A 27,676-nucleotide genomic window follows, 5' to 3' on the forward strand; every position below is an offset into this window, starting at 1 on the left:
AGAGAGGCCTACCTCATTCCTACCTTGTTACCCTTAAGGTGCCAGGGGAAGATTAGAGAATTAATTCACTTGTGATAATTTTTGCCTTCTGTTTAATGTAGTTCACACACACACACACACACAAGAGAGAGAGAGAGAGAGTCAGTCTTAAATTGTTGCAAGTTTCCTTGGAATGAATGAAGAAGGGTGGTATAGGAAGGTGTTAAATAAATACATTTTCCATTCTTAAATTTGTTTTGACTTGCCATAGCATGACAGAGGGGAGAGGTGTGGCAGTCTGACTTAGATTATATAGTTATTGCCTGAGGTGACACAAAGCTTCACTTCTCAACTGCGAATGGAGCCTGAGAGCCACTTTACATGCAGTCATGTTGGCTTTTGTGTAATAGCAATTTCACAATTCCAATATCCGCAAAACTTGTTTTGAAGGCCAACACTGTCTCCTAGAATCTTGAAAGTACAGGGCTAAAGTGAAAAGCAAGCCCTCACCTAACCCCAGACAACAGTCATTTCTGTGTTTCCTGCCTTTTATACCTGAAGATGAGAATGTCAGTTGTTTAAGGTAATATAGCTCAAGGCATATATTTTTAGTCTCAGAACAAGTACTGGTAGTGATTATGAATGATTGGGTTGATCATGTCATTTTGGGGTTTCCACAGGCTTGCTAGGTATGTGAGTTGTTTGTCCCTTCTGTTGTCCACCTGGTAAAATGAAGATAATGGTTGCTGTGCTTTGAGGTGCAAGGATTAAAAAGAAAACATTAAATATCAATTAGGTGGGCCAGAGGCATTTTGGTGGAGAATTTGAGAGGCTTGAATCTCTTTATCAAAGTTCAAGCTTTCTCCAAGAGATCTAGACCAGCAATTTCCCAACAATTCCCCCCACAGACCAATTAAAAATGGCTGATAGTCTTGAGAGACCACTTGATGGTTTTTCTGACTGTTGTAGCAATTGCTGTGCACTGTGCTAGATAGTGTCTGATTTTTAGTTGTATTTTGTTGCTTCTTTTATTTCTTCTGTTGGTGGAATTCAGTGTAGTGCTAAGTGGAGTATGCATGCGAGGTCTGCTCAAGCAACAAGACCTTTCACTCTGTCATACCCCAGTGCACTCCTTAAATGTGTTCTTGATTTCTCCCCCAATCCTCCAGAGTTGATTTAGGGGGCATGGAAGAGGAGAGGGCAGAAAAGTTCTGTTGCACAAGCAGACCTCATTCCTTACATGGAACAACTTGGTTAAATCCCACCCACTGCCTTTTAATATATATGATAAAAATAGTTTGTGTTCCATTGAATACAAATTATAACACAACAAAATACATACAGTACCAGAAAAAGCAATACAAATACAATTTAAATGATTATGAATATTTAATGTGAACATGCCACAGACCACCTGAACCCCCAATCTAGGACATCACCCGATATCCATTGTATTAAGTATTCATGATGAGTTGTGTTGATGGTGCCATTGGGGAGGTCAAACACAATCCTGCTTTCAGTACTGTTTGCAGCTGCAGATCTTTTGGGGCTGTCACACTGCTTCATTTCCAACCAGTGCACGACTCGTAACTTTCCGTGGAAATCCCATAACTTTTAATACCATAAATATTCTGGTTTGTTTTTCTTCTGCTCTTACTGTGTTATAGCCCCCTTCCACTGACGCAGTGGCACTGGAGAAGCATCACAGAACAAACTAAAGCAGAAACAGCCCACTACTGATGTGCTATTATTGTGTCACAAACATGTTGCCGAATACACCCACAATAAAATACCAGTCTGGAGGGCCCTGTGATCTCCTCTTCCTTCAACCCTTAGAGCAGGAAAATTGAGAAAGAAGGCAGCGCTGCAGAGATAGTTAAAATGTTTATGGGTTTCCTGCTTTTCTCCCCTATCTTAATCCTTTCATATTTTAGCCTCTTTCCTGCCATTCAGATAAAAATGTGAGAATTTATAGAGTGAAAGACAATCAGCCAGATGGCTCTTCCTGTACATCAGACAGATCAGTGTCAGGGAAAATAGTTTAATAATAGTCATATACTGTACTTACGCGGCGTTTTGAATTTCACAGCACCTCCATAGATGTTTCTGATCTGCTTTGAATAAATGCATTAATAATGACGTTGGAGATACAAAGTTAAAAGCAGATAAAAAAAATATGGCAGTGCAATCCTTTCGATGTCTACTCAGGAGTAAACCCCATTGAGTTCAGTGGGACTTACTCCCTTCCTGCCACGTATGTCTAAAATTGCAACCTTAAACCATTTCAGACCATCTGGTACAACAGTGAAGGGCTTTGAGGGTAATTGCCAAATATAATAGCTTGTATAATACTGTTGCTGCTGGAGACAAAAAAAAAAAAAAAAAAAAAGGAAAAAAAAAGGGTCCAAATGTCATGCAAACAGTTTTTAGGTCTTTCCTTTTCTTTTCCAAATGTGGCAACACATGTTTGATTTCTGCTTCCTTGGTTTCTTTTAGGGGACATTACGCAGAAGGGGTATGAGAAGAAAAGGGCAAAGCTGTTGGCTCCATATTTTCCACAGACCCAAGGTAAGCCTTGTGTTAAGAGTTCAGAATAAGACGTGCTCTTGCTTCAGAGAGTTAATGCTTATGGTAGGGACACCCATTCTCAACAAAGCTAAAATTTGGACCAGTACAGCCATTATGGCTTCAAGACAGCTTTTTCTTTCTCTCTCTCCCACCTTCGCTTTGCTTGGCACCTGAGTAAGAATGAGAGCTTGTTCATGATTTTGTGACATTTTGATTGGTTATAATAAAGGGACTTGGGTAATTTTTCAAAACAAGTCTTGAGTTTTACCCTTAGCATGCATTCTAAGGGTAACCTACCTCTTCCTCTGCTTAGCGTAGATTTTTGGGGGGACAGGAGACAGCTTGTTTATTTGGCACATGTGGCAGATTGGCAAATAGCATCCCAGGAGATAATCTCATTGCCCGGCTGTTAGATAAGTGGTGGTGCCCATCCCTGCTCCACTACACCACTGGGGATGGGGTGGGAGGTAAAAGTAAAGGTAAAGGGATCCCTGACCATTAGGTCCAGTCCATAGCTGTCAACTTACAGATTTGAAAATAAGGGACCAGCAGCCTCGAAAATAAGGGATCAGCAGCCAAAATAAGGGATTTTAGACAACCAGCTGAAATATGAAGTTAAAAGGGACCAGATAATTTGGGAGAGCAGCGCTGGTTTTTAGCCCTTCGTTTCCAGAGGTTGCTGCTCAAGACACCAGCTGATGAAACACTGCAATTAAATAACTACAAGCAGCAACCACTTTTTGCGCAAAACGAAGTCCAAGCTACGAAGATGCTGCTGCAGTTCTGTATCTTTTCTCTCGTGCTCCATCTGCAGCTCTCAGTTCCATCAGGCGGGGCGGGAGGAAGGGGGGGGGGAATAGCGCCCGTGCAGATCAGACCATCTATGCTAGTCTACCACTACAAATCTATGGGAGAAGCGCATGCGGTCCTTCCTCTGCTTTCCCTCTCTATGGTTAGCCCTTGGAACAGCTGCCTGCGCCTCCGTCTCCTCCTCCTCTCTCTGAACTGCTTTCTCTATGGTTGCCCTCGCTCTCCTCTCAAGGCTCCTCAGCAATTCTTAGGCCAGCAGGGAGGGAGGGAGGGGAGCTGCTTCCTTTGAAACCCAGGAAATTCAAGGGACATCATCAATAAGGGACAGCAGCGGGACACGGCGCTGGGATAAGGGAGTTTCCTGCCAAATAATGGACGGTTGACAGCTATGGTCCAGTCGCGGATGACTCTGAGGTTGCGGTGCTCATCTCGTTTAATGGCTGAGGGAGCTGGCGTACAGCTCATGTGGCCAGCATGACTTCTGGCGAACCAGAGCAGTGCATGGAAACGCCATTTACTTTCCCACCGGAGCGGTACCTATTTATCTACTTGTACTTTGATGTGCTTTTTACTGCTAAGTTGGCAGGAGCAGGGACCAAGCAATGGGAGCTCACCCCGTCACAGGGATTCGAACCGCCGACCTTCTGATCGGCAAGCCCAAGGCTTTGTGGTTTAGGGAGACAGAGTGGCAATCTTGTTACATGAGAAGAAATCCACTTGCGAATTGTTGAGTGTCACCCAATGATTCATACACATTTTGATCATCTTGTCCATTAATACCAATGAGCTTATTCTGTACTGTCAGTGAGAATGCTTTGTGAATGTTGTTTGTTTTCATTGAGAATGTTCTACAAGCAGGGGTGGCTAATTAATGAAGAATAATTGTACTATCCACCCAGAAGTAGGAAGAATTAGCAGAAGAGGCTTAACACAAAATAACTGTAGTATTGATGCTTACCGTTTAGTTTTTTTTGTTTTTGTTTTTTTTGTTTTTGTTTTTTTTAAGGCAAACTGTAGTTCAAGGCCATTTTACAGTGGAGGGAATTGGTTGTATATGCAGAGAGTTTTGTGATGCAGTTGTTACTGTTATTAGCTGTTGATTAGCTGAATTTATTCCAAAGAGGAATAAGGGTAAAAGGGCATTGAATGTCAGTGCTTCAAAATTGTTTTTGCTTTGTCAGTGTGAATTTGGGCTGATGGTGATTATCATTACCTTCAAGGTGATTTCATCAATGGCAGAAAAGAGAAAAACTTTGCAGTTTTCATGTTATATTAAATATGCCGTAGGGCTGCATTTTCAAAAGAGCTTAGAATTCATAATTCAGGCTGCATTAAGAGAGGGGGGTGGGAAATTCCAACTCAGCTTCTTCTTAACCAGGTGTGCTAAGCTGCATGGAAAATCTGGAAAGTAGCACAGCTGGGTTTTCTGGCATACAAATAAGCTGTTTCACTATACCTGAATAGAAGCTGGACCCTTAAAAAAACATTTGTCTCTTAAATTCTCACATTTTCTCACTCCACTTTGTCAACTTCATATGCTGCAAAAGGTAAACACATTTTATATTTCATCCTGTGTTTAGAGTTGTTCACCAGAATAACTAAGAAAGATGCACTGAAGGCTCCAGTACACAGTTTAGTATTTAAAGTGCTTCTTTCAGTGGACATTGGGCATGTCTGGATTTTGCCTAAAGGCACTGGGGATGAACTTAGCGAACTGTAACCAAACTGAATGTGCTGGCACGTGAAGGCTGCATTACAGTGATTTGATGGAAATGTGTTTAAAACTTCTCCCACGAAATAACTCACCTCATTTTCAGAGAGGGTACATCTGACGCTCTGATGTTGTTGGACTCACAACTCCCAGCAGTTCAAGAAAGCATGTCAAAATGGACAGGGATGATGGGAATTGTAGTCCTAAACATCTGAAAGGCACTATAGGCTTATCCACACTTCCATTTGGTCCATGACTCCTAGGCTGAGAGGTTTTTCTTTTGTCACACTGCTTTCCCTGGGAAAACCTGCTGCTTACTACTGAATTGGAGCAAACATCTATTGGGTTTTTCTGCGGATAGACATTTGTTCCGATTCAGCGGTAAACAGAGGGTTTTCCCGGGGAAAGTGGTAGGTTGAAAGAAAAACCTCTTACACCTGTGCTTAGAAGTTACAGACCAAAGGGAATAAATCTGTGGGAGAAAGGGAAGTGTGGGTGAGCCCTATGTTGGGGAAGGCGGACCTTGTTCTGTATGTGGTTCTATATAGGGTCATGATCTAGTGAGCTACAGCTTGCATGTTGAGTCCCTTAAAATCTCAGGAAATTTTCTCTCATCTTAGGAGTTTAAATCCAAGGACCTCTTGAAAGCTAGTGTGGCTCTTTGTTCCCTCGCACACCTGTCCCCTGGCACTATCACTTTGTTTTATTTTCCTTGCTTAAATGCTATCTAATAACTAGGAGAAGAAATGTAAGTGAACCATCCCCACACCTTCTCTTTCTTAATTGCCAAAGGAGTCAGCCAGAGCAGTGGCAAAAGGCAGAAGGATAAACCATGTTGCTGATTAAGGTGGGGTTTACTGCTGCCGTTGTGACTCAGGTGTGCCCTGTGCAGCAATGCTTGATGACAGATTTCCCATTCATTTCAGTGCCAACGGAGCATTTATGAGTAATGTAGAATGAAGTCCTTAGTTTTTGAATCTGCTGTATTTCTACTTTTATAGGGAACATGAAAGAGATACTATTCAATTATGCTTGCCTCTTTTTCTTAAAAAAGAAAAAAGAAATCAAAGCATTTCCCACTATAAACTAAGGCCTCTGTTCACCTTCTGACGCAGTAAGCCTTTCTGTTTCCAATTAGCAGATAAGATGCAGGAAAGGTGTGCCACAGTGATGGTTAAAACTCCAGGCATCTTTTCATGCAAAAGTACCAGGCCACATTGTGTCAAGGAAATTCCTCGAAGGTGGTCTGATAAAAGATAGCACCTTATCTATTTTGGATTCTGATTTAAGGAAATTGCTTAACTTTAGCAGCGAGAGTCAACAGAATGACCCTTAAAAGATACGTCATGATGGGCTGCTGTAAAAATTAAGATTTTGCTTTGAACGATTATATAGGAAATAATGTGCCTATTGTAATATAATCATCACACAGTTTTGGATTTTATGATTTATTCCTAAGATGTCTAAAACGTACTAAGGTGCTGTAAGACTAAAACAGAAGACAGCCCCTGCCGCAGGCAAACAATCTAAATTACAGACACAGCATGGTACAGGGAGCAGGAAGGGATTTGAGGGTGCTTGAGGCTGAGATTTAATTGAAGTGTGAAACAAATCTCTGGATTTGAAACTTTCCTCTCATATTAAACCCTATTAATTGCAAAGTCCCCTTCCAAATGTGTAGAATGTCTATTCTTGTCAAGAGGTAGCTTGCAAATGCATACATAGATGTGGATCAGTTCAGTTTTCTCATGGCTTGGTGTGCCTTGCAAAGCATCTTGTGCTCTTTGGTCAAGAGAAAGTAAATATAGTTCCAATTTGAGCAGCATATTCTCAGCTTCAGCCAAGTGTGTTTCCCCACTCTTCAAAATTTTGTGTTTCCTATGGTCAAGCAGTAGAATCCTCTTCCCAATGCATGATGATTAGATTCACAAAGCCCTGGTGGCTTGTCATCCAAACCTCTCTCTGCACTATACTAAATGGCTTGTCATGCTACAGTAATCAAGCAACTTTCTTGAATGTGAGTCATATGTACATTTGCATTCTCCACCCCTGCAGAAAATAAAACTTTGCAAACCTGTACACACATGTGCATTCTTGTCCCTTTGAAATCAGTGGAGTTTAAAGCCCATAGAACTTCATACTCGATTGTACCTCTTGCTAGAGAATGATCATAATCTGCCAAATGATGGTTTTCTTCAATTAAACTTCTGGTTCTTGCTTTTATTCTGTTCTCACTCTGTGACTATCACCCTTTCTTTTCTCCCCTTCCCTATTTGCAAATTTATATCAGTTATGCTTCCTCTTTCTGCCTCACTTTGCTTGGAATAGCATCTCTGTCAATTCAATTTCCTCTCCTCTGTTTTAAATGCAGTTTAAAACAAATGTAGTTTAAATGCAGTTTAACACAAACTGGGAGATAGCTTGAATGTGAGTGGAGGAAAATTCCAGACAAATGCAATCGAACACTAGTGAGGGCTCATGATCAAGTCTACCTAACGGCAGTGGAGGCAGCAAAGAAGGCAACGTGAGAACTGGCCTTTTCCATGGCTGCTCCTCATTTGTGGAGTGCTCTCCCCAGGGTGGCTTGCCTGGTTCCTTCATTACATAACTTTAGGTACCAAGCAAAAACGTATCTCTATAACCAGTCCTTTGATTAACATTCTGTGGCCTATAAATGTGTTGTGGGAGGGCGGTTATTCTGTGACCTATAAATGTGTTGTGGGAGGGTGGTCTTTTTGTTTTATCCTGTATTTTATGTCCTCTTTTTGTATTTTTCTGTTGTGAACCGCCCTGTGATCTTTGGATGAATGGGGGCATACAAATTTAATAAATAAAAGACTCCTGCTTCTTGGGAGAAAAGCTATGAGAAACCTAGACAGCATTTTTAAAAGCAGAGACATCACCTTGCCAACAAAGGTCCGTATAGTTAAAGCCATGGTTTTCCCAGTAGTGATGTATGGAAGTGAGAGCTGGACAATAAAGAAGGCTGATCGCCGAAGAATTGATGCTTTTGAATTCTGGTGCTGGAGGAGACTCTTGAGAGTCCCATGGACTGCAAGAAGATCAAACCTCTCCATTCTGAAAGAAATCAGCCCTGAGTGCTCACTGGAAGGACAGATCGTGAAGCTGAGGCTCCAATACTTTGGCCACCTCATGAGAAGAGAAGACTCCCTGGAAAAGACCCTGATGTTGGGAAAGATGGAGGGCACAAGGAGAAGGGGACGACAGAGGACAAGATGGTTGGATGGTGTTCTCGAAGCTACCAGCATGAGTTTGACTAAACTGCGGGAGGCAGTGGAAGACAGGAGTGCCTGGTGTGCTCTGGTCCATGGGGTCACGAAGAGTTGGACACGATTAAATGACTAAACAACAAAAACAATAGTAGTTATTGTCAGTACTTTTTTTTCTAGGAAAAATTTGTGCTGGTACTCACCGTGAAGTTGTTATAGTAAGTGCCACACGTTTTAACAACAAAAAAAGAGGTGCCGGTACTGCATGCCCTTGATTACCTTCTGGGGGAAAAGCACTGGTTCTTGTATAATGTAACTTCCTTTGGTGCCACAAAGGCACTGCACATTCCCAGTCCCATCTCCCATTGTTCTTGTAAATGTTTCCTCAAAACCCACTACTTTGGCAAAGCTTTTCTAGGACCCCTGACCCATTCCTCTTCAGTGCTGTCTCTACACCAGTTAACTGTCATTGGTTTTTAATGCTCCTTTGGTTGACAGTATGATCTGGGTTCCTCAGGTTTAGTTTTCAGCTCGCTGGTGGCATTAGAATAAGCCATAGGCTCTCACTCGTAGCCCTTGTGCCATATTTTAAATATGGGGATAATAACAGTGGCTTCTGCTCAGTTGTTATGCTTATATCATTTTAATATGTTCTGTAAACCTTTTTGACATTTGATAATAAAAGGCAGTAGTAAATAAACCTTTTAAATAAAGTACCAGATATGTTAACAAGAAATGAAATGAACCTGCCTCATTTTATGTCAGTTTGTTGACAGTAAGAATTGCCTCCCAGTTGACCAGGCAGTGAATTTTCTGTAAATTGTGTTATCTCCCCTCCCGTTTTTAATGTTATGTGAGTATTATGAAGTTACATGAGTTTTACGATGTTATGAGTATTCTGATGCTATGTGGATATTATGTAAATATTACGTGAGGCCAGATAGACCAGTAAAGCATTTCATGAGCAAGTAGTTCTGGACTTAATTTGGAAGGTCGTTTGTGTTATTTTTCATGTTTACATAGTATTTTTAATTATAACGATTAAAGCACCCAAACTAAAGTGACAGTTGACTACGTGTGCTGTCATGGTGAGGAAGTTTTCAATTTGAGATTTTTTGCTGCCATGCTTGTAGAGCTCAATTATGCGTCCCTGTCTAGGAGGTCATTCATGCTGGATTTCCTGTTAGCTGATCTACATATTCATATTTACAGATTATATTGCTGGTGTATTTCTACTTTTAATTTTCAGCAGATTTAAGAAACTTCCATAGTGCAAAAAATAAAAGGAAAAAAAGGATCACTCTAAAATAGGAAAGGGAGTGTTAAAATGCAGGGTTCCTTGTTGCAGGGAGGGAAGAAAGCACACGGTCATGCAGATTTCTCGAGAACAAAACAAATGGGTATTCACAGCTGGCTTGATAAATGTTGGTCTGTTCTGGACAAAGGATTAGCGTTGTCATTCTCTACAGGATGCAGAAGAAAAGCAGCAACGTGAATCTCTTCACTAGTGCTGTTCCTCTGGGTTGAATATTGTTGTTTTTGTATGCCTGCAATCAAATTGTAGCAAGTGTATATGCACACTTTGAATTGTGGGCTTCAAAGGATCCCGTGAGCCTTCACCTTTGGCTTCAATTCCTGGGGCTGCTAGGTTAGCAAATCAATGCTTCAGTGACATCTCTGCAGCAGAGTGACAGCTATGCCGAGAAGGGTGGGTGAATGGGACGGACTGTCTGTCGTCAGATTGGCTGCAGAAGAGCACTTCCCAATGATATGGTTTCACAAGATGGTGGGGTAACATTTACTGTCACTCCTGGTTCTCAGACTTAGTCACCTGTGTTCCCTAGCACCGTACTCATTGCCCTGCTTGCTTCTTGCCTCTTCTTGTCCTAACAGGAAGCCGCTTCCAGACTGCAATGTGAAAAGCATTGGTTCCCTTTTCAGAATCTCATTCCTTTGGGTTTGCTGGTGCAGGTTGAGTCCTTGTTTACAATAGCACCCCTTACTGGCTGAAGTTGAAAATACTGCTTTAGGCGTGCAATATTGCCATGTTTGCAGAACCCGGCTCCCCATCTGATCTACCATAGCAGAAGGAAATTTATCCTTTCAGCAGATTGTCAGCAGCTGGGTAGATTTGCCCATCGCTTTAGACTGTAAATATCAGGATTTAAGTAGTCTTTATTAAGAAGTAGAGAAAAGATCAATAAGAAAAGTATGCTATAGTTTTTGTTGAGCAGTGGTGCTTATAAAATATAAATAGAGGTTTCAAACAGGGTGCAAGGAAAATGACATTTGTGAATGGTTATTATTTTCCACCTATTTGTTTAATTCAATTGGTTTTCTGGGCCCAAACATTCACAAAGTGACATACAGAGAAAAATGAAAAACAATAGAATATCAGGCAAAATATGAAACATTGTGTGGATAAAAATTAGACAGAGATGCTAAATTAGAAGGAAAGACCATAGTGAAGCAGCAACAGCTGCTGTGGCCTTTACAACTTTCTAGAATGGAAGGGGCCAAACGAAGCTTAACTAGAAGAGAGCTCAACAGCTCTGGAGCCACCACCAAGAAGACCCTGTAATGAGACATGAAGCTTTTTAGAAGGGCAATGTAAAACTACTAACAGTGGGGTATTCCTGCTAGTGACTCAATTCAGGGCTATTCATTAAAAGCATCAGTCAGTCCCAGGGTCTTTCATTTCTTTCATCTTGTTAATTGCTAACTCTTTTTATTTATAGAACCTCTAAATGTGCACAACCATTATTATGCTGCTGTTTAACAATCCTATATAAAAATTTCAGCAACATGGCACTGAAGAAACAAGTGTGCATGTGGTGGTTTGTATGGTAAAGTCTCAGAAAGCAGAATCTGCAATAGGCTTCCAGCAATCATGATGAAAGACTCTTCTATGTCCACCTCTTTGTTCTCCCAACCTATGAACCCCTAAACCCTTCCTTTCCGCCTCTTTCTGGTGGTAGTTTCTAGTAGAGTGGTACCTTGGGTTACAAACACTTCGGGTTACAGACTCCACTAACCCGGAAGTAGTACCTCGGGTTAAGAACTTTACCTCAGGATGAGAACAGAAATCGCGCTGTGGCGGGAGGCCCCATTAGCTAAAGTGGTACTTCAGGTTAAGAACGGTTTCCAGTTAAGAACGGACCTCCAGAACAAATTAAGTTCGTAACCAGAGGTACCACTGTATAGCATTCCCAGTCATCAAAATATTCCAAGATCAATATGTGCATTAGGGGCAGGGATGTAGTGTTTGGAAAATGATGCACATTCATTCAGAAGATTCCTGGAAAAAATTGTAGCACTGTGTATCATTTTGCCTGATGCATATACTATACATACATACATACATACATACATACATACATACATACATAAACTGATTGTGTGTTTTCTTTAAATACAATGTTCCTAACTGCATATTATTACTTCTGCATGGCTCCCTTTAGGGAATGGATCTAGCTTTTTACAACTGTTATTTGGGTAACCAGGCCTTTATTTTGTAAAAATAAAGAATAGCATTTATAGTGGTGCGAGCAGGCTCTTCTCAAGCATCTTTGTGGCTTGTATTAGGCAACTTTTCCAAATAACCAACCTCTGTTCATTTACCTTTTCTTTTTGCTCTCCCCTCTCCCCCCGCCTTGCTGAAAAGGAGAGCCCATAGCAAGCCCTGTCTTCTTATCACCTTTCTCAAATGCAGGCGGATCAATAAGTAGGTCAATGCCATTGATTTTTTTAAAAAAAATACACCATAATTTCAGCCACCCCCCAAAGAAGTTGGTCTACATCACTAGGCAATTGTGTTATCTTCTGCATGCTTATTCCCCAATATACTTTTTTTTTTTTTAACACTCTTTGGACAACAGGGACTGTTTTATGATAGTAGTTTATAATAATACTTTTCAGCCACTAGACTACTTATTTAGACATACTTTAGTGGAATCATTTCCCTTAACGGTTAACCCATATTGTACATTCTTACAAAGCACAACTGGTTTGCACTGGATAAAAACATCACTATTCAATGTAGATGAAAAAGACAAAGGCTGCTTCTTATACACCCCACTTTTTGTACTGCATGAAATACATGTTCAGGCATGGATTTGAAATAAGAAATGTCTAGTGCAATCTGCCCTGAATTACAGGAACTGCCATATGTGTACAGTGGTGCCTCGCAAGACGAAAAGAATCCGTTCCGCGAGTCTCTTCGTCTTGCGGTTTTTTCGTCTTGCGGCAAAGCGGCTAAGCGGCTATTAGCGGGGGGAAAGGGGGGGAGCGAAAAAAATCGCAAGACTCGCAAAACGTTTTCGTCTTGCCAAGCAAGCCCATAGGGAAATTGGTCTTGCGAAGCGCCTTGAAAAACGGAAAACCCTTTCGTCTAGCGGGTTTTTCGTATTGTGAGGCATTCGTCTTGCGGGGCACCACTGTAGTTCTGCACCTTCAGACTACAGTGTTGTGATCACTGTACAGGCCTCATGATGCCTCATATGTCTGCTTTCAAACTCCATCTTTCTTCTTCTATAAGATGCAAGACCAGCATGCAGAGGCTTGAGAGCCTAACTGTGGTGCTGGCTTCTAGGAATTTTAAATAAATGTCCATATCTCATACAGGTGTGTGTGTGTGTGTGTGTGTGTGTGTGCATGCTTTAAATTGCTACTAAACTCAAAATTGCCAACAAGCATGGATCTACCTACATCCATACGCATTTCCTTTCACATCTGCCTCTCTGGCTTTGTTACTGATTATGAATGAGCACATTGTTGACTGTTTGTCATTGAGGCCTAATAAAGGAACAGTTCTGCCAGTTCCCCCCCCACCCCACCCCCATTGTCAGCCATTTTATTTATGAGATGCCTTTCCATGTACTAAAGGGGAGATGCAGCTAAAAACTGATGGCAGTTAAACCTTCAGCAGCAGCTCATAAAATCCCCAACAAAACTACTGCTACCGCGTTGCCTATCTAGAAGACCCCGCCAGCAGAAACTGCAGATCCAACAGGATTATTCTAAAGGGAATTCTAAATACAGCCACCTAACATCTGCCAGGCTTAGCTGACTCCTGTTTGCTTTGTCAGGGAGCAGTACAGCAGTGCTTGATTTACTGTAAATACTATGCAGCCTGCCTCCTCCCCTAATCTCAAAATCTTGCTTGGCTGCTTTTTGTTATAGAAGGGACAAAGAGCCAGCCATCAGTGAGTCTCATTCCCGTCCAGGTGTGTTAGCTGCCAGTGAAAATGAATGGCCTTGATTCCAGGCCGGAATAGGAAAAAAACAAATCGCTTCTTGGAAGTGAGATGTTTAATTGTGCTTAGAACTTTGAAGAAACTGTTGAGGAAGCACACAGCTTTTGAATGTGCTGCTTGCTGTAAAGGAAGAGCAACTCACGTGGGGAGTTGAGGCAAAATGTCTTCCTTCCTCTATCCTTGATTTGAACTTGTAGTTTTCCACACTACTAAGACATGCGGGATATAGGGAAGCTCCGGCTGGTGGGGGAGAAACCAGCATCTTTCTGTTATCCTGGCATAATAAATGCTTGCATGATTTTCACACAAGGGTGTGCACATTCTCTCCTTCCCACTCCCTTGGAGGTTATCCTTGCACTGAGAAACACCAGGCGAAAAGCAGCCTCCCAAATCCTCATGTTGAAAGGGATGCGAAAGTTGAGCACAACTTTTGTCTGCTACCAGGAAGCAGAATCCTTCACGTGTGGCTCCTTGCTTTGCATGTCAGCTCCTTGCTTAACCTGACTGTGTGACTCTACTAACCTTAATCACAACAGAGTGATTCGCAACAGATCAACACATCCTCCTACCCAGGGCTGGCCCACCCATTGGGCAATATGAGGTGACTGTCTCAGGCAGTGGTGTCCAAACTTTTTTCAAAGAGGGCCAGATTTGATGAAGTGAAGGGCTGACCAAAGTTGTTGAACTTTTTTTAGGATTTTACCCCAGGAAATAAACTGCTACAGCCAACTGTCTTCTCGGCTCCTCGCCCACTTGGCGTGGTTCAGAGCAGGTCCCCTCCCCCCCCTTGCAACAGCCTTTGATTCCCATTTCAACCATCAGGTAAAGTAGATTTGATTCTCCCTTTCCTGTTCCCAATGTAGATCTTCACTCACCCCTTCTTCTCTGGCTGGTGTGTGTATGGGGAGGGACATTTTGTGATTCGCCTCCTGTGCTAAAATGTCTTGGTCCAGCCCTGTGCTTACCCTCAGGCAAATAATTGAAAATCGGAGCCAAAATTGAGATATTTAGAGATAGACATGCTGATCAGTCCTAGTGGCCTGAATCAGTGCACTGTCCTTAAAAGGTGAAGATGTGGGCAGCTTAGCACTTGATAGAAGTAGATCATGTCCTAGAAAATTTCGTCTTATTTGCTTAATTTGCTGGTATCATCTTCATGAGTTGTTTAGGTACTCAGGTACTGATAGTGATCATGTTATCTTCATTCTTGTTATTATTATTTTAGACGCCTGTCAAAGGCTTTTTTTGTTTCAGCAAGCTTACCCAAATAATTGAGTGGCCTCTATTTTTTAAAAAAAAGTTTTATTGATTTGTTTTTAATGATGATGGTTTTATGTACATTTGTTTTTAATTGGTTTGTGGATTTTAGCTGTGTTTTATTTACAATGTTATTTGTACACCGCTTGGAGAGCTCTTTGATAAAGCAGTATATTTCTGCCCTGGTGGCTGACAATAGGAGCATTATCAGAGTTTTTGTATGTAAGGGTACAGAAATGTTTTAGCCAGTGACAAAAAAGCTAGATTAGGGTCCAACTCCAGATGATGATTAGTAACCAGTGTGAGTGTGGTGAATATATCCTTTCAGAATAGGTCTTTTGGTTTGCAATCCCACCACTTATGAACAAAAATGCCTGATGAATTACATCTGCTCCAGCACTGAGGAGTGCTCAGTTGAAGTTTTATTGGTGTCCAGTGCCAACGGAGTAGCGTTATCATTGTGGGTTTTTTTGGATCTTGGCTGATAATGATGTAGATTTCATCCTGCTTTAACATTTCTTTGTACATCGCCCAAAGAATCACAGTTATGGGCCATCTAATAAATCAAGTTAAATAAATAAACAAATAAACCGCATTGTCCTTCTGGAAAACTAGAAGAAATTAGGGCAAGGGTAAGGTTGTATATCATATTCCTTTGCTTTGTTAATTAAACGAGGCAGCCAAATGCTTGCATTGATTCTTGCCAATTTCCTGCCATTGATCTTTTTGGCATTCAGTACACACTGGCATAAATTTGAGGAGAGGAGTAAAACCACCCAGCTTCAGGAGAAGGCCAAGAATGGTGAAGCTTTGTAAAATAGCGCAGGCAGCAATTTCTACATTTAACGCATAAGCAGGGGATATTAATTCTGTATTTTTGATTGGTCATCCTCTGTGTTTTGCATGTTTGCTCTTTGGCTTACCATATGGGCAAATTATTCTATGCAAAGCATCCAGGTGGTTGAATAGAATTCCCACCCAATCTTGCATTATGCATAAATGCAGGCACAAAAGTACAGTTTTGCATGTCACCTAGGTCTTTAGCTCCGCTATTGTGGCTTTTGCTCAAAAGTCTACCCTTAGGTTTGCGAGCAAGTATAACAGAGCAGGGAAGGGCAGACTTCAGGTTTGTTGGCTCTGCTTTGGTTTTTTTACCACTAGAACACCAAGATCTACCATCCAGAGCCATATGCAAAAGATAAACACTTAGAATTAACCTTCAGAGGATGTTCTAAGCCTAATTGGTTTTCAGTTCCAGAATGAAACTTACCTCACAGTCCTTTCACACACACAATGTTCACTTCTGGTTAGGCTTCTTCATTTCATCTGTCTAATTTAGGTGGGGAGGTGGGGGGAAGGCTTTGTTGTTGCTGTTGTTAAACAATATGGAAGTCTCCTTATTGATCTACGGCAAATCACCCAGCGTTTCCAATAGATCCTGGTCTCCTCACTGCTGTTAATATACACCTTATCCAGAGGTAGGAATGCAGTTGGCACTTTGGTCTAAACCACTGAGCCTCTTGGGCTCCCCGATCAGTGGTTCAAACCCCTGTGACGGGGTGAGCTCCCATTGCTGTGTCCCAGCTCTTGCCAACTTAGCAGTTTGAAAGCACACCAGTGCAAGTAGAGAAATAGGTACCACTGTGGCAGGAAGGTAAACGGCGTTTCTGTTCGTTCCGGTTTCCGCCACAGTGGTCCATTGCTCCAGAATCGGTTTAGTCATACTGGCCACATGACCCGGAAATATGTCTGTGGACAAATGCCAGCTCCCTTGGCCTGAAAGTGAGCTGAGCACCGCAACCCCATATTCGCCTTTGACTGAACTTAACCATCCAGGGGTCCTTTACCTTTTACCTTTACCTATCCAGAGGTAATGACAGACTTATTCCTGTACTGTTGCTGCGTGGTGGCACTTGGAACCATTGGGTACAATTGTTTCAATGCTACTGAAGCAGTACACATGCCAACCCTCAGTCTTAAATCCTTCCTCACTTTATGAATCCTCCTAAATTTAAGGTGATGTTTAATAATAATAATAATAATAATAATAATAATAATAATAATAATAAAAAATCAGTATTAATCTCAAATTGGAATAGGTTCTCACATCTTAATTACCGTATTTTTCGCTCTATAAGACGCACCAGACCATAAGACGCACCTTGTTTTTGGAGGAGGAAAACAAGAAAAAAAATATTCTGAATCCCAGAAGCCAGAACAGCAAGAGGGATCTGGCTTCTGGGATAGCCTCTTGCTCTTCTGGCTTCTGGGATACTTGCGCGAAGCCTCTTCAGGGCTGAGGGCTCCCCCTGCCCTCAAGAGGCTTCACGCGGCTAAGCCAGAAGTCAGGACAGCAAGCAGGATCACTGCGCAGCGATCCCGCTTGCTGTCCTGGCTTATGGGATAGCCGCGCGCAGCCTCTCCCGGGCAGCGGGATGAAGGCTCCCCCAAGAGCCGCACTCCCTTTAAAGAGCGTGTGTGCGGCTCTTGGGGGCTTTTTCCCAAGGAGGGAGAAGGGCATCCGTTCCATGCAGCTCTTTAAAGGGAGTGCTGAGCAGAGCCTCCCGCTTGCATTCGCTCCATAAGACGCACACACATTTCCCCTTACTTTTTAGGAGGGGAAAAGTGCGTCTTATAGAGCAAAAAATACAGCATGTGACATTTACCACAGGGTGAATCAACCTTTACTTTGCCCCGTGCCAGGAGTGGATAGAGGGTGTCCATTTGCCATTAATGAAGCATCCCTAGCTACTGCTTTTAAATAGCTGTGCTGTAGTGTAAGAGCAACCAAAGGAATGAGTGATATTCATAAACATCATCATCATTTGCCAGCCAGCTAAAGCAAACCGGGCACTGCACAGAGATGGAATTTATTCCTCCATGTCCATTTATATAATAGGGGAGTCATTGCAGTGTGTTAGTGGCAAGGCTGCCCACACACCTTACTTGACATGTTTCACACACAATTATGGTGCACAGATTGGGTATGACAAATGGCATGCCAAAGTTCCTTTAAAAAAAGTGAACTGACTCATTTCTAGCAAGCCCAGACACAGTCATGATCCTGGGGTTCAGGGTGGAGTAGAGAGGAGGCAGCAGACAAGTAAATAGCTAACCTGGTAACCCTGCCAAAATACAGACAAGGTGTCAGCTGCTTTTATTTTAGTCAGCATAAATGTCATGTCATACAGATTTCCTACAGGAAGTTCAGCTCCCTCTCCTCCCCACTTCATTGCAGTATAATTGCTGCTTTCTTTGTTCCCCTGTAGTTCTGGATTGGGTTTGCTCCAAAAGGCATATATTGGACAGCTTATATTGTTGTTGTTGTTGTTGTTGTTTAAAGTTTGTATCTTTAATTCTGTAGAAAACTCCAGTTAGGAAAACAGTCATATCCAAGCATAGGAGTCAATTCCTAGGGGCTGAAGTCTCTCCCGCCTCCAGTAAAATATTTGAGGGGACCATGGACTCCCAAAATTCATGGGCATTGCCATTTAAATGGTATGCATGTGCCACATCTTGTGATTGATTATGCAAGGCAGGGCTTATTCCCTCCCCCCCTGGCAATATTTTATTCAAGTTGGCACCCCTGTCTCCAGGTCCTGCCAGATTGTTTTTAATTGCCCCATAAATGTGCAGGATTCGGTCATTTGTTGTGCGGGGCTTAAATTCCTTTTCCCAAATATAAAATGCTGCATTTCCCCTATATTCAAGCTGCAGTATTTGCCATTGGAAAGTAATGAGATTATTTCCTCCAGGTAGTGTATCGGTTATACTTTGGAATGTTGTTGTGTGGAATAAGGTTGTGCAGGTGTGAGAAGTACCTGTTGCCTAGTGCACACAGTTCATGACAAGTCAGAGTCTTTCTATGCCCAGTAACCAAGCATAGTAAAAAGTATTTCATTGTTTTACAGTGGTACCTCGGGTTACATACGCTTCAGGTTACATACGCTTCAGGTTACAGACTCTGCTAACCCAGAAATAATACCTCAGGTTAAGAACTTTGCTTCAGGATGAGAACAGAAATCGTGCTCTGGCGGCACAGCGGCAGCAGGAGGCCCCATTAGCTAAAGTGGTGCTTCAGGTTAAGAACAGTTTCAGGTTAAGAACGGACCACCGGAACAAATTAAGTACTTAACCCGAGGTACCACTGTATTTTCCTGTTTAGAGGTTGAGCCCTCCCACTTTGCCGTCCCCAAAACATGAGACCGTTCGAATATGGACACATTTTGTGACCAGTTTCCTAGTCAATGACAAGGTAATGGTACCCTCCCCTCCTCAATAGTGTATAGCTGATAACTCGTAGTTTGTGCACTTAATTCCACCCCACCCCCCTGGTTTGCCGATGCCAAATTTGCTATGCTTTGACTCCCGAAGGCAGCAAGCAATACCTATATTGTTGGTTTCTTGACAGTTTTGAAAACCAAATGACTCAGCTTTTGTTGCTCTAAAACAACGGTTTGGTTCACATGCCACATTAAATGAACCACGGTTGAAACCCGGTTTCATAATTTGTTTCTTTCCATTACAATTATAGTTTGTGTCTTAATAATGTGTGAACTTGGGATTGTGAAAGCATTTAGCTATTCAAGAGTCCTTGGCTACCACTGAATGTGTGGATAACCTTGGCTAATTTTCTTGTGGAGGGCTCTGTACTGCATGTGAGTTGAATGGCAGCTAACCATGGTGTGGGGAATGTCAGTGGGTGACAGCACTGCATTGAAATTGTACCTAAGATTACGTGAAAATCAGTCTTACATTTGGGGAAAGAAATACCGTATTTTTTGCACCATAACACTCACTTTTTTCCTCCTAAAAAGTAAGGGGAAATGTCTGTGCGTGTTATGGAGGGAATGCCTACGGGTGGCATGCCTACGGATTTTCCTCCTCTAAAAACTATGTGCGTGTTATGGTCGGGTGCGTGTTATAGAGCGAAAAATACGGGTATATTCTCCTATGTGAACTCTGATATAGTGCTTGCTTAGTGCTGCTTTGGGTACCAAAATAGAGAAACCTGGTTGCCCTGCAGCTCACTCACATTCAAGAACACTTTGCTTGTAGGCTGGCAGCTGTCTCTGGATGTTGTCGTTTAGTCGTGTCCGACTCTTCGTGACCCCATGGACCAGAGCACGCCAGGCTCTCCTGTCTTCCACTGCCTCCCGCAGTTTGGTCAAACTCATGTTCACAGCTTCGAGAACATTGTCCAACCATCTTGTCCTCTGTCGTCCCCTTCTCCTTGTGCCCTCCATCTTTCCCAACATCAGGGTCTTTTCTAGGGAGTCTTCTCTTCTCATGAGGTGGCCAAAGTATTGGAGCCTTAGCTTCACGATCTGCCCTTCCAGTGAGCACTCAGGGCTGATTTCCTTCAGAATGGATAGGTTTGATCTTCTTGCAGTCCATGGGACTCTCAAGAGTCTCCTCCAGCACCAGAATTCAAAAGCATCCATTCTTCAGCGATCAGCCTTCTTTATGGTCCAGCTCTCACTTCTCTGTCTCTGAATACCATTTTTAAAAGGTGACAAATTGCGAGTGGGAATAGGGTGCATTTGAATGGGTTACCTTCAGTGCCAATCTAGGATACAGTGCAACCCTCTGAAGCAAGCGCTTGTAAACTCAAGTGGAACTTACTCCCAGATACATGTGTGCTGGATTGGAGCCCTTCAATAGGCTCTGCTAGGCACTCTATTTTCAGTTTGTTTGTTTTTAAAGTGGCCTATTACCTTTGCTTGGTATTAGTCCAAAGATTGTTACAGTCAATATTTGGGTTTCTTAGCATTAAACAAACTGCGTAAACTCTTCTGGAAAGAAGTTATTGCTATGTGGATTGTAGAAGCTGTTAATGCTTATTTAATTTGACATTTCCAGCAGAGATCAAGTATCCCCCGCAGTTTTGCGGGCAAAAATGTGTATAAGGTGCCCTTGAGCTGACCATAGTTAATTTTTAAAATCTTTCAGTATTGTATTTCTGCCATGACATTGTTGACCCCACTGTTTTACAAGTATAGTACTTAAATGTTTACTGGCATGAGTTGGTCCAAGTTGACTTCCCAGCTCTGCCTAACAGAATTTTGAAGATACAGTAGTCCTGTATAAGGGTGGGGGTGGAAATAGTCTAAAGATTCAGGGAGATCCCTGCCAAGAAAAAAAAAAGAATCCTTTGAGCTGGCTAATCGATTTTCTGTTACCAATTTCAGGGCTTACAGATATACAATTGAATCTCAGGTTCTCTCTCTTTGTGCTTTTCAATATGTACCTGAAACTACTGGAAGAGGCCATCTGAGGTCTGGGTTGAGCAGCCCTCAATATAGGGGTGGTAGCCAGCTCTTTTTCTTTATTTCATCACATTTTTTATTTTCCAGAATAAGCAGTTTGAGGCAAGACATATCCCAAACCATTTAATTGCAATTCTGTTCTTGAATCTAAACTCTTAAATGATTTTGAATTTGGACTACACAAACCTCTCCCCAAGGCATGGCTTAGGCTACTTTATAGTTGTACCATTAGCTGCAGGACTTTTATTAAATCATTCTAAAATACTTTTTTGCTCTTTTACTCTCACTTATATCTCATATGGTTATCCAAGGTAAGCTATGCAACCCTTTGTGGAAGTAAGTGCTGTGGTTTGTAACTGCTCCCTTTATTAGTGCTGATATAAATCCATTGGTTGCATTCTCTCTAGAATACACTAAAACAATTGTTGAATAGAGTTTCTTCCGAGATAAATACTGGAGTGGGATAAGCAACTATTCTGGAAATCTTTTGAGTATACGTATTAAAAGTCTTAATACCTTGTGTATGGGACACATATTATAAGTGCTTCAAGAAAGGTAGTTGTCTCTTTTCCCCAGGTACTTCCCCCATTACCGTCTTTTTCACTCTATTGGACGCCCCGGATCACAGGACGCACCTAGTTTTTAGAGGGGGAAATCAAGGGGAAAAAAATTATTCCCCCCCCCCAGCCCCAAAGAGCAACGGACAGGCTGCGCGCAGAGCTTCTCGGGGCTGCGGGGGAAGCCCGGGTTCCCCCCCAGCCCCAAAGAGCAAAGAAGCCAAGACAGAGAGCGGGATCCATAGCCGCGCAACCTCTCCAGCCAGGAGCTAAACCTCTCCAGCGCGGCTAAAGAAGACAAGGCAGCGAGCGCGATCCATCCCGCTCGCTGCCTTGGCCTCCTCTTTAGCCTTGCGCAGCATCTTTAGCCTTGCACAACGGGATGGATCGCGCCCGCTGTCCACCGGGGCTGGACTAGATGACTCCTGGGGTTCCCTTCCAACCCTGCAATTCTATGACCTCGGAAGGTGCTGGGGGTCTCCACCACTGGAGGCTTTTAAGCAGCAGTTGGGGGACCATCTGCCTGGCGTTCTTTAGCTGTGATTCCTACATTGTGAGGGGGCTGGGCTAGATGACCCTCGGGTGGCCCTCCCAACTCTATACAGTCCTACACTTCTGCAGCAGGAGATCCACAGCCACTTCACACAATGCCCACTCCCAATTTTCATCGGAGAGACATGTGGCTTCAGTGTCTAGGTAGGTACTCCCCTACCTGCCACTCTTTTAGCCTTGCGCAGCCTCCCGCAGCTGGAGAGGCACGCAAGGCTAAAGATGAAGAGGGAGAAGGGACTGACTGGCCACGTCAGTCCCTTCTCCCTCCTGGGGAAAAGCCCGCAAGAGCCGCGCGAAGCCTGTGTGGGGCTCTTGGGGGATTTCCTGCCTGCCTCCCCCCTGCATTCATTCCATAGGACGCACAGACTTTTCCCCTTAGTTTTTAAGACGGGAAAAGTGCGTCCTATGGTGCGAAAAATACGGTACTTCATTTAGTTTACTTTGAAGTCATTTTTTAATGTTGTGGGTTATCCCAAGAGAAAAATGTCTAGGATTGAAAGTGAAGCTGTGGGTATGAAGTGTATTTCTGACTGTTCTCCATTATTTTGTAATCCTCTGCAAACCTGAATGTTATTGTAAAGATGCATCATTTTTTGTAGAAAAAAATTCCATGTCTGGGCCCATTTGAATGAATGACAGTATGTTTTAGTTCTTTGTTAGTCTCACCCTCTGGGATCAACATGGCAAGCATGCTGTTCTTACAGACCTTTTTTTTTTTTTTGTAAACTTGTGAAAATTGGGAACCAAAGCCATGAAAGAAATGACAGTTGAAATGTAAACACCCTCTCTCTCTCTCTCTCTCTCTCTCTCTCTCTCTCTCTCTCTCTCACACACACACACACACACACACACACACACAATGTCTGTATCTTTGTCTGTATTTGCCTGTAGTATTTTGCCTGTTTGTAAGAGGTCCCTACCTATAGCCCCTACATTTATTTGCTACCAAACATTGGACATCCCATTTGGCTAGCCAATAAAGAACGTTCAGCATCTTCAGTTGTCGGTTCGTCACAGCTCTAAATGTTTGGCACAAAATTCCTCTATCATGTTACATTCATCCCATTGCAATGAACAGAAAAGAAGAAGAGAAAAACAAGAAAGGGAAAAAATGGAAGAAACACTTATGAATCTTTCTGCTCCCCCAGGCTTCAAAAGTCTCTGTAATTTTCCCATTCTTGCTCATCGGTGAGCTTTCCCCAGCAATGCTACAAATAAGTATATTTTATTCTTTGGGGATTTCCAGCTAATTTTAGAACCTTGTTATTTATCTACAAAAAAGCAGTTTGATCTCTTCTTATAATTCCTCTGCTTTTCATGCAACACTGAGCTGATACCCAGTGTGACTGCTAATTAGCAGCTGAAACGACAGTAGAAGAAAACTATAATTAACAGTGCTAGGTTCATGGACTGATGGGCCTTAAATAATTATGTGGGTATGTTAGAGCGAGCATTGTATGTTTAACATGAAAACTGCATACTAAGTGAAGAGTGAATATACAGGTAGGGCTTAGTATATACCACAATCTTGTGCAAGTACAGACAAAGCGCTTAATGTAGAAATCAGCTTTCTTAGAAGTTGAAGCTTGTATTTAGAAAACAAAGCAAGTTTATAGTCCTTAATATTTTGTAGTTGGCTTGAAATTATTGAACCAGTGCCTCCTGAAATCACACTTTATTCAGGTGTGTTTTCTTGTGGTCAAAAGTTGTATCTTCAAAGCACCGTATAGGCTCTTGTGCTTTTGTGTGGCACGTAGAAGCAGAATAAAATATGCAGAATAGAAAAAAAAAATGCAGTTGATTATGCAAAGTAATAAAAACATGTCCTGGGGCAAGGGCTGAAGGCTCGCAATGCAGTACCTTGGCGGAAGCTAAGTGGGTCTGTTGAGGGACCATTAGATGGGAGAATGGCTAGAAATTCCTGGTATGGTGCCAACTTCCTTGGTGGAAGAAAGGTGAGATTCAAATGAAATGAATTAAATTATAAAATGAATTAAATTATGAACATAAGCATATATATATTTTTACAAGTTACAGGGCTAGGTTTTCCTTGTTGCAGAATTGGGTTAACTTTGGTTCAGATTTGCTTATTTTATTTCACACAACTTTTTCTAAGTATTTCCACTCCCGCCCTTTCTGCTTCTCTCATTCTTCAGGGACTGTTTTAAAGATTAGAAATTTATGAAATTCTATAAATGTTTGATTCCATGTATTAGTGGTAAAGGCTTACTTTCTCTTCAGAGACAGTTCACCTCTTCATCCAAAACCGCCCAAATATATTTAAGGATTTTTTTAAAAAATGGCGAACTCTCCTAAATGTAGCCTAGTTTTCATTGGATAGACTGTCATCGGGGGCTGTTCATTGAAGGGGGATGGGAATCTTGTGGTTTGCAGCTATTTTCTTCAGTTGTGAAACAGTTACTTGTTATGTATGTGATCAATTTTATATTGATGCCAGCAAGTTATGTTTTAGGAGTCAACACTGAATTTCAGATACTTATGTGACCGAGGCAGTTGGATTTTTCAAACCTGACCCCAAGCAATAAATAATTTAGCCATACCAGAGAATATTTAACTCATTATATTGGTCTTCAAACTGTGTTCCTTGTATATGTTGTTGTTGTTGTTGTTGTTTAGTTGTGTAGTCGTGTCCTACTCTTTGTGACCCATGGACCAGAGCATGCCAGGCACTCCTGTCTTCCACTGCCTCCCGCAGTTTGGTCAAACTCATGCTGGTAGCTTCGAGAACACTGTCCAACCATCTCATCCTCTGTCGTCCCCTTCTCCTTGTGCCCTCCATCTTTCCCAACATCAGGGTCTTTTCCAGGGAGTCTTCTCATGAGGTGGCCAAAGTATTGGAGCCTCAGCTTCACAATCTGTCCTTCCAGTGAGCACTCAGGGCTGATTTCCTTCAGAATGGATAGGTTTGATCTTCTTGCAGTCCATGGGACTCTCAAGAGTCTCCTCCAGCACCATAATTCAAAAACATCAATTCTTCGGTGATCAGCCTTCTTTATGGTCCAGCTCTCACTTCCATACATCACTACTGGGAAAACCATAGCTTTAACTATACGGACCTTTGTTGGCAAGGTATTGTCTCTGCTTTTTAAGATGCTGTTTAGGTTTGTCATCGCTTTTCTCCCAAGAAGCAGGCGTCTTTTTGTGGCTGCTGTCACCATCTGCAGTGATCATGGAGTCCTTGTATATAGAGTTGCTTAATGTGAGCGTCTGCAGTGTCAGGCAAAGCTTGCCTTTCCCTACCAATTTTCTTCTGTAACGTGTGCATCTTTAGGAGATGGTTTGTTGTGTGTGTTAATACAGGAATTCTCCAATTTCCAACTCCCAGGACCTATTTGAGAGGACTGAAAATTACTGGGGCTTAGCAAGGGCAGGGTGGGTGAGTGAGGAGAGATAGGGCAAGCTGTGGTACGGAGACCCAGCCACAGATGTCCCCTGGTCCACCATTTGAGAACTGCTGAGTTAGGATATTGGTCCAACTCTGACCATGAAGCACAGCCAGTATCTTGTGTGAGCAGAACCCTAGAACTTGCTGCAGAATTCTTCATAATGCAATTCCTTGACAGGCAAATCAGTGCGGAAGGTGGAAACTTTGAAAAATGCTGATCTAAGCTATGAATTTATTGCTAAACTGGGGATAACATCACTCATCCTGACTAGTGAATGCCTCCACTTCTACTCTAAGGCCCTCGTCTCCCAAATTGTAAACAACTTATTTTTCCAAGCACTTCCTGCCAATCTTTTAAAAATGAATGTACTGCATATCAGATTTCCAAGTCAGGTAGCCTTCTGTGAAATAATCCATTTCTCTATTGTGGCCTACTTAGTAAAAATAGCAGATTCCAATTGTTCATTCAGAAAGGTCAGCAACTTTTAAAATAACACATTTCCCTTCCCACATCCAAACAAGCCTATACCGCCGTGTTTATAAACTTTCTGTAGTTTGCTTTATTGTGCTTGAATGCTTTTATTATCCCTATAAGACTTCAGGGCTTTGGTTGAAAAATATCTGACTCTCCAAGTGTCCCTATTTTCCAGAGACGTCCCTGATTTAGAAAAGCCATCCTGGTTTCTGTTTTGATCTTGGAATGTCCCACTTTTCCTTAGGATGTTCCTATTTTCATTGGAGAAATGTTGGAGGGTATGGAGTTTTCCAACCTCCAAGCTGCCTGAAGGCAAACCTGTATAAGGAAGGTTTTTTTAAAAAACAACAACAACGTTATACATGTTTTTATATATGTTGGAAGCTGCCCAGAGTAGCTGGGGCAACCCAGTAAGATGTGTGTGGGGTATAAATAGTAACATTATCATGGAATGGGACGTCCCAATTTTCATCAGAGAAATGTTGGAGGGTATGAAATATCAGGAATTAGATTGACATACTCTGATCAGTTTCTTATTTGACTCACATTTGGAAGGGTAGAAGTAACAAGTTCCAGGGGTAATATTTTCCTCCCCCAATGCTTTTTTTTCCACTGCACTCATCCTTCTGGGTTCATGAATCTACATGCATACATTTGCTGATAAATGTGCATACAAAAATAAACTGAACCTAGCTGCAAATATTTTCCACAAACCTCCTCATTCTGCCCCAACTCAGATGGCTTCTGATACTCTCCTTTCCCTAAAGAATAAGGAAGGAGGAAGCATATGAAACTACGACTGTCGTGCTGGCGGAAAACATTGCAAGGTTATTCAGGTTGCTCCTCATAGATGTTTAGGGCTGGGAAATGCAGCTGAGATAGCTTTGCTGTTCCTAGAGGAGGTATAAACTGCCACTTACTTGCTCAGCTGGGAGATGTTGTTATCTGCGCTGCTAGGAGAATGCATATTTTGCCTATGTTTCAGCCTGCAGAACGCTAAAGGCTTGTGCCTAGTTGTGCGTCATCTGCACTGCACTCTGTCAGTTGCTGTTCATGTTCCTGATAAAAGCATAATGACTTAATTATTAGTTCCTTCATGGGCAGTGTAATTGGGGTGGGAGTTAAGAATCTCCAAATGTTGCTTAAATGTGCAGGCATCTGGTCAGCACATGCTCCAATTTCTGCCCTCACTTCATCCTTCCCTCTGCTCAAAACCTTGTGGACCCTATGCATGCTCTACAAGTACTGTGTAAGGACCAGATAAATTGACATCATGAGCTGGATGCTGTTTGCTATTCTAGACCAGGGCTGAATGCTGTTGCATGTTCCTTGCTGTTGGCAACTAATTTTTAAGTTAGCAAGTTGACCCTTGGTTGAATATTTTATAAGCTTAGACAGCACTATAACATATGTATGGATATAGGCATTCAAGACTCCTGGGATTTTTTTCTACCTGTGCTGTAATATTCAAAGAATCTTTTGTGGATGGTCATGTAGCCTGTTCTTAAAAGGTTTGAATTCCTGCGACTTGGTGAGTTCCCGTTGCTCTGTCCCAGCTCCTGCCAACCTAGCAGTTTGAAAGCACACCAGTTCAAGTAGATAAATAG

At 42.2% G+C, this 27,676-nt stretch overlaps 1 protein-coding gene across 4 annotated transcripts in view; it reads left to right on the forward strand.

The window, feature by feature from the left end:
- Positions 1 to 27,676, forward strand: part of DIP2B (disco interacting protein 2 homolog B) — a 176,580-nt gene that overhangs the window by 83,241 nt on the left and 65,663 nt on the right. For all 4 annotated transcript variants that reach the window (XM_081849506.1, XM_081849507.1, XM_081849509.1 and 1 more), the window contains exon 2: positions 2,476 to 2,547. In XM_081849506.1, the coding sequence (XP_081705632.1) occupies positions 2,476 to 2,547 (72 nt within the window). The remainder of the gene's footprint in view (positions 1 to 2,475; positions 2,548 to 27,676) is intronic.

This window comes from Podarcis erhardii, assembly GCF_964252035.2.
Source record: "Podarcis erhardii genome assembly, chromosome: 2".
NCBI classification, from domain to species: domain Eukaryota; kingdom Metazoa; phylum Chordata; class Lepidosauria; order Squamata; family Lacertidae; genus Podarcis; species Podarcis erhardii.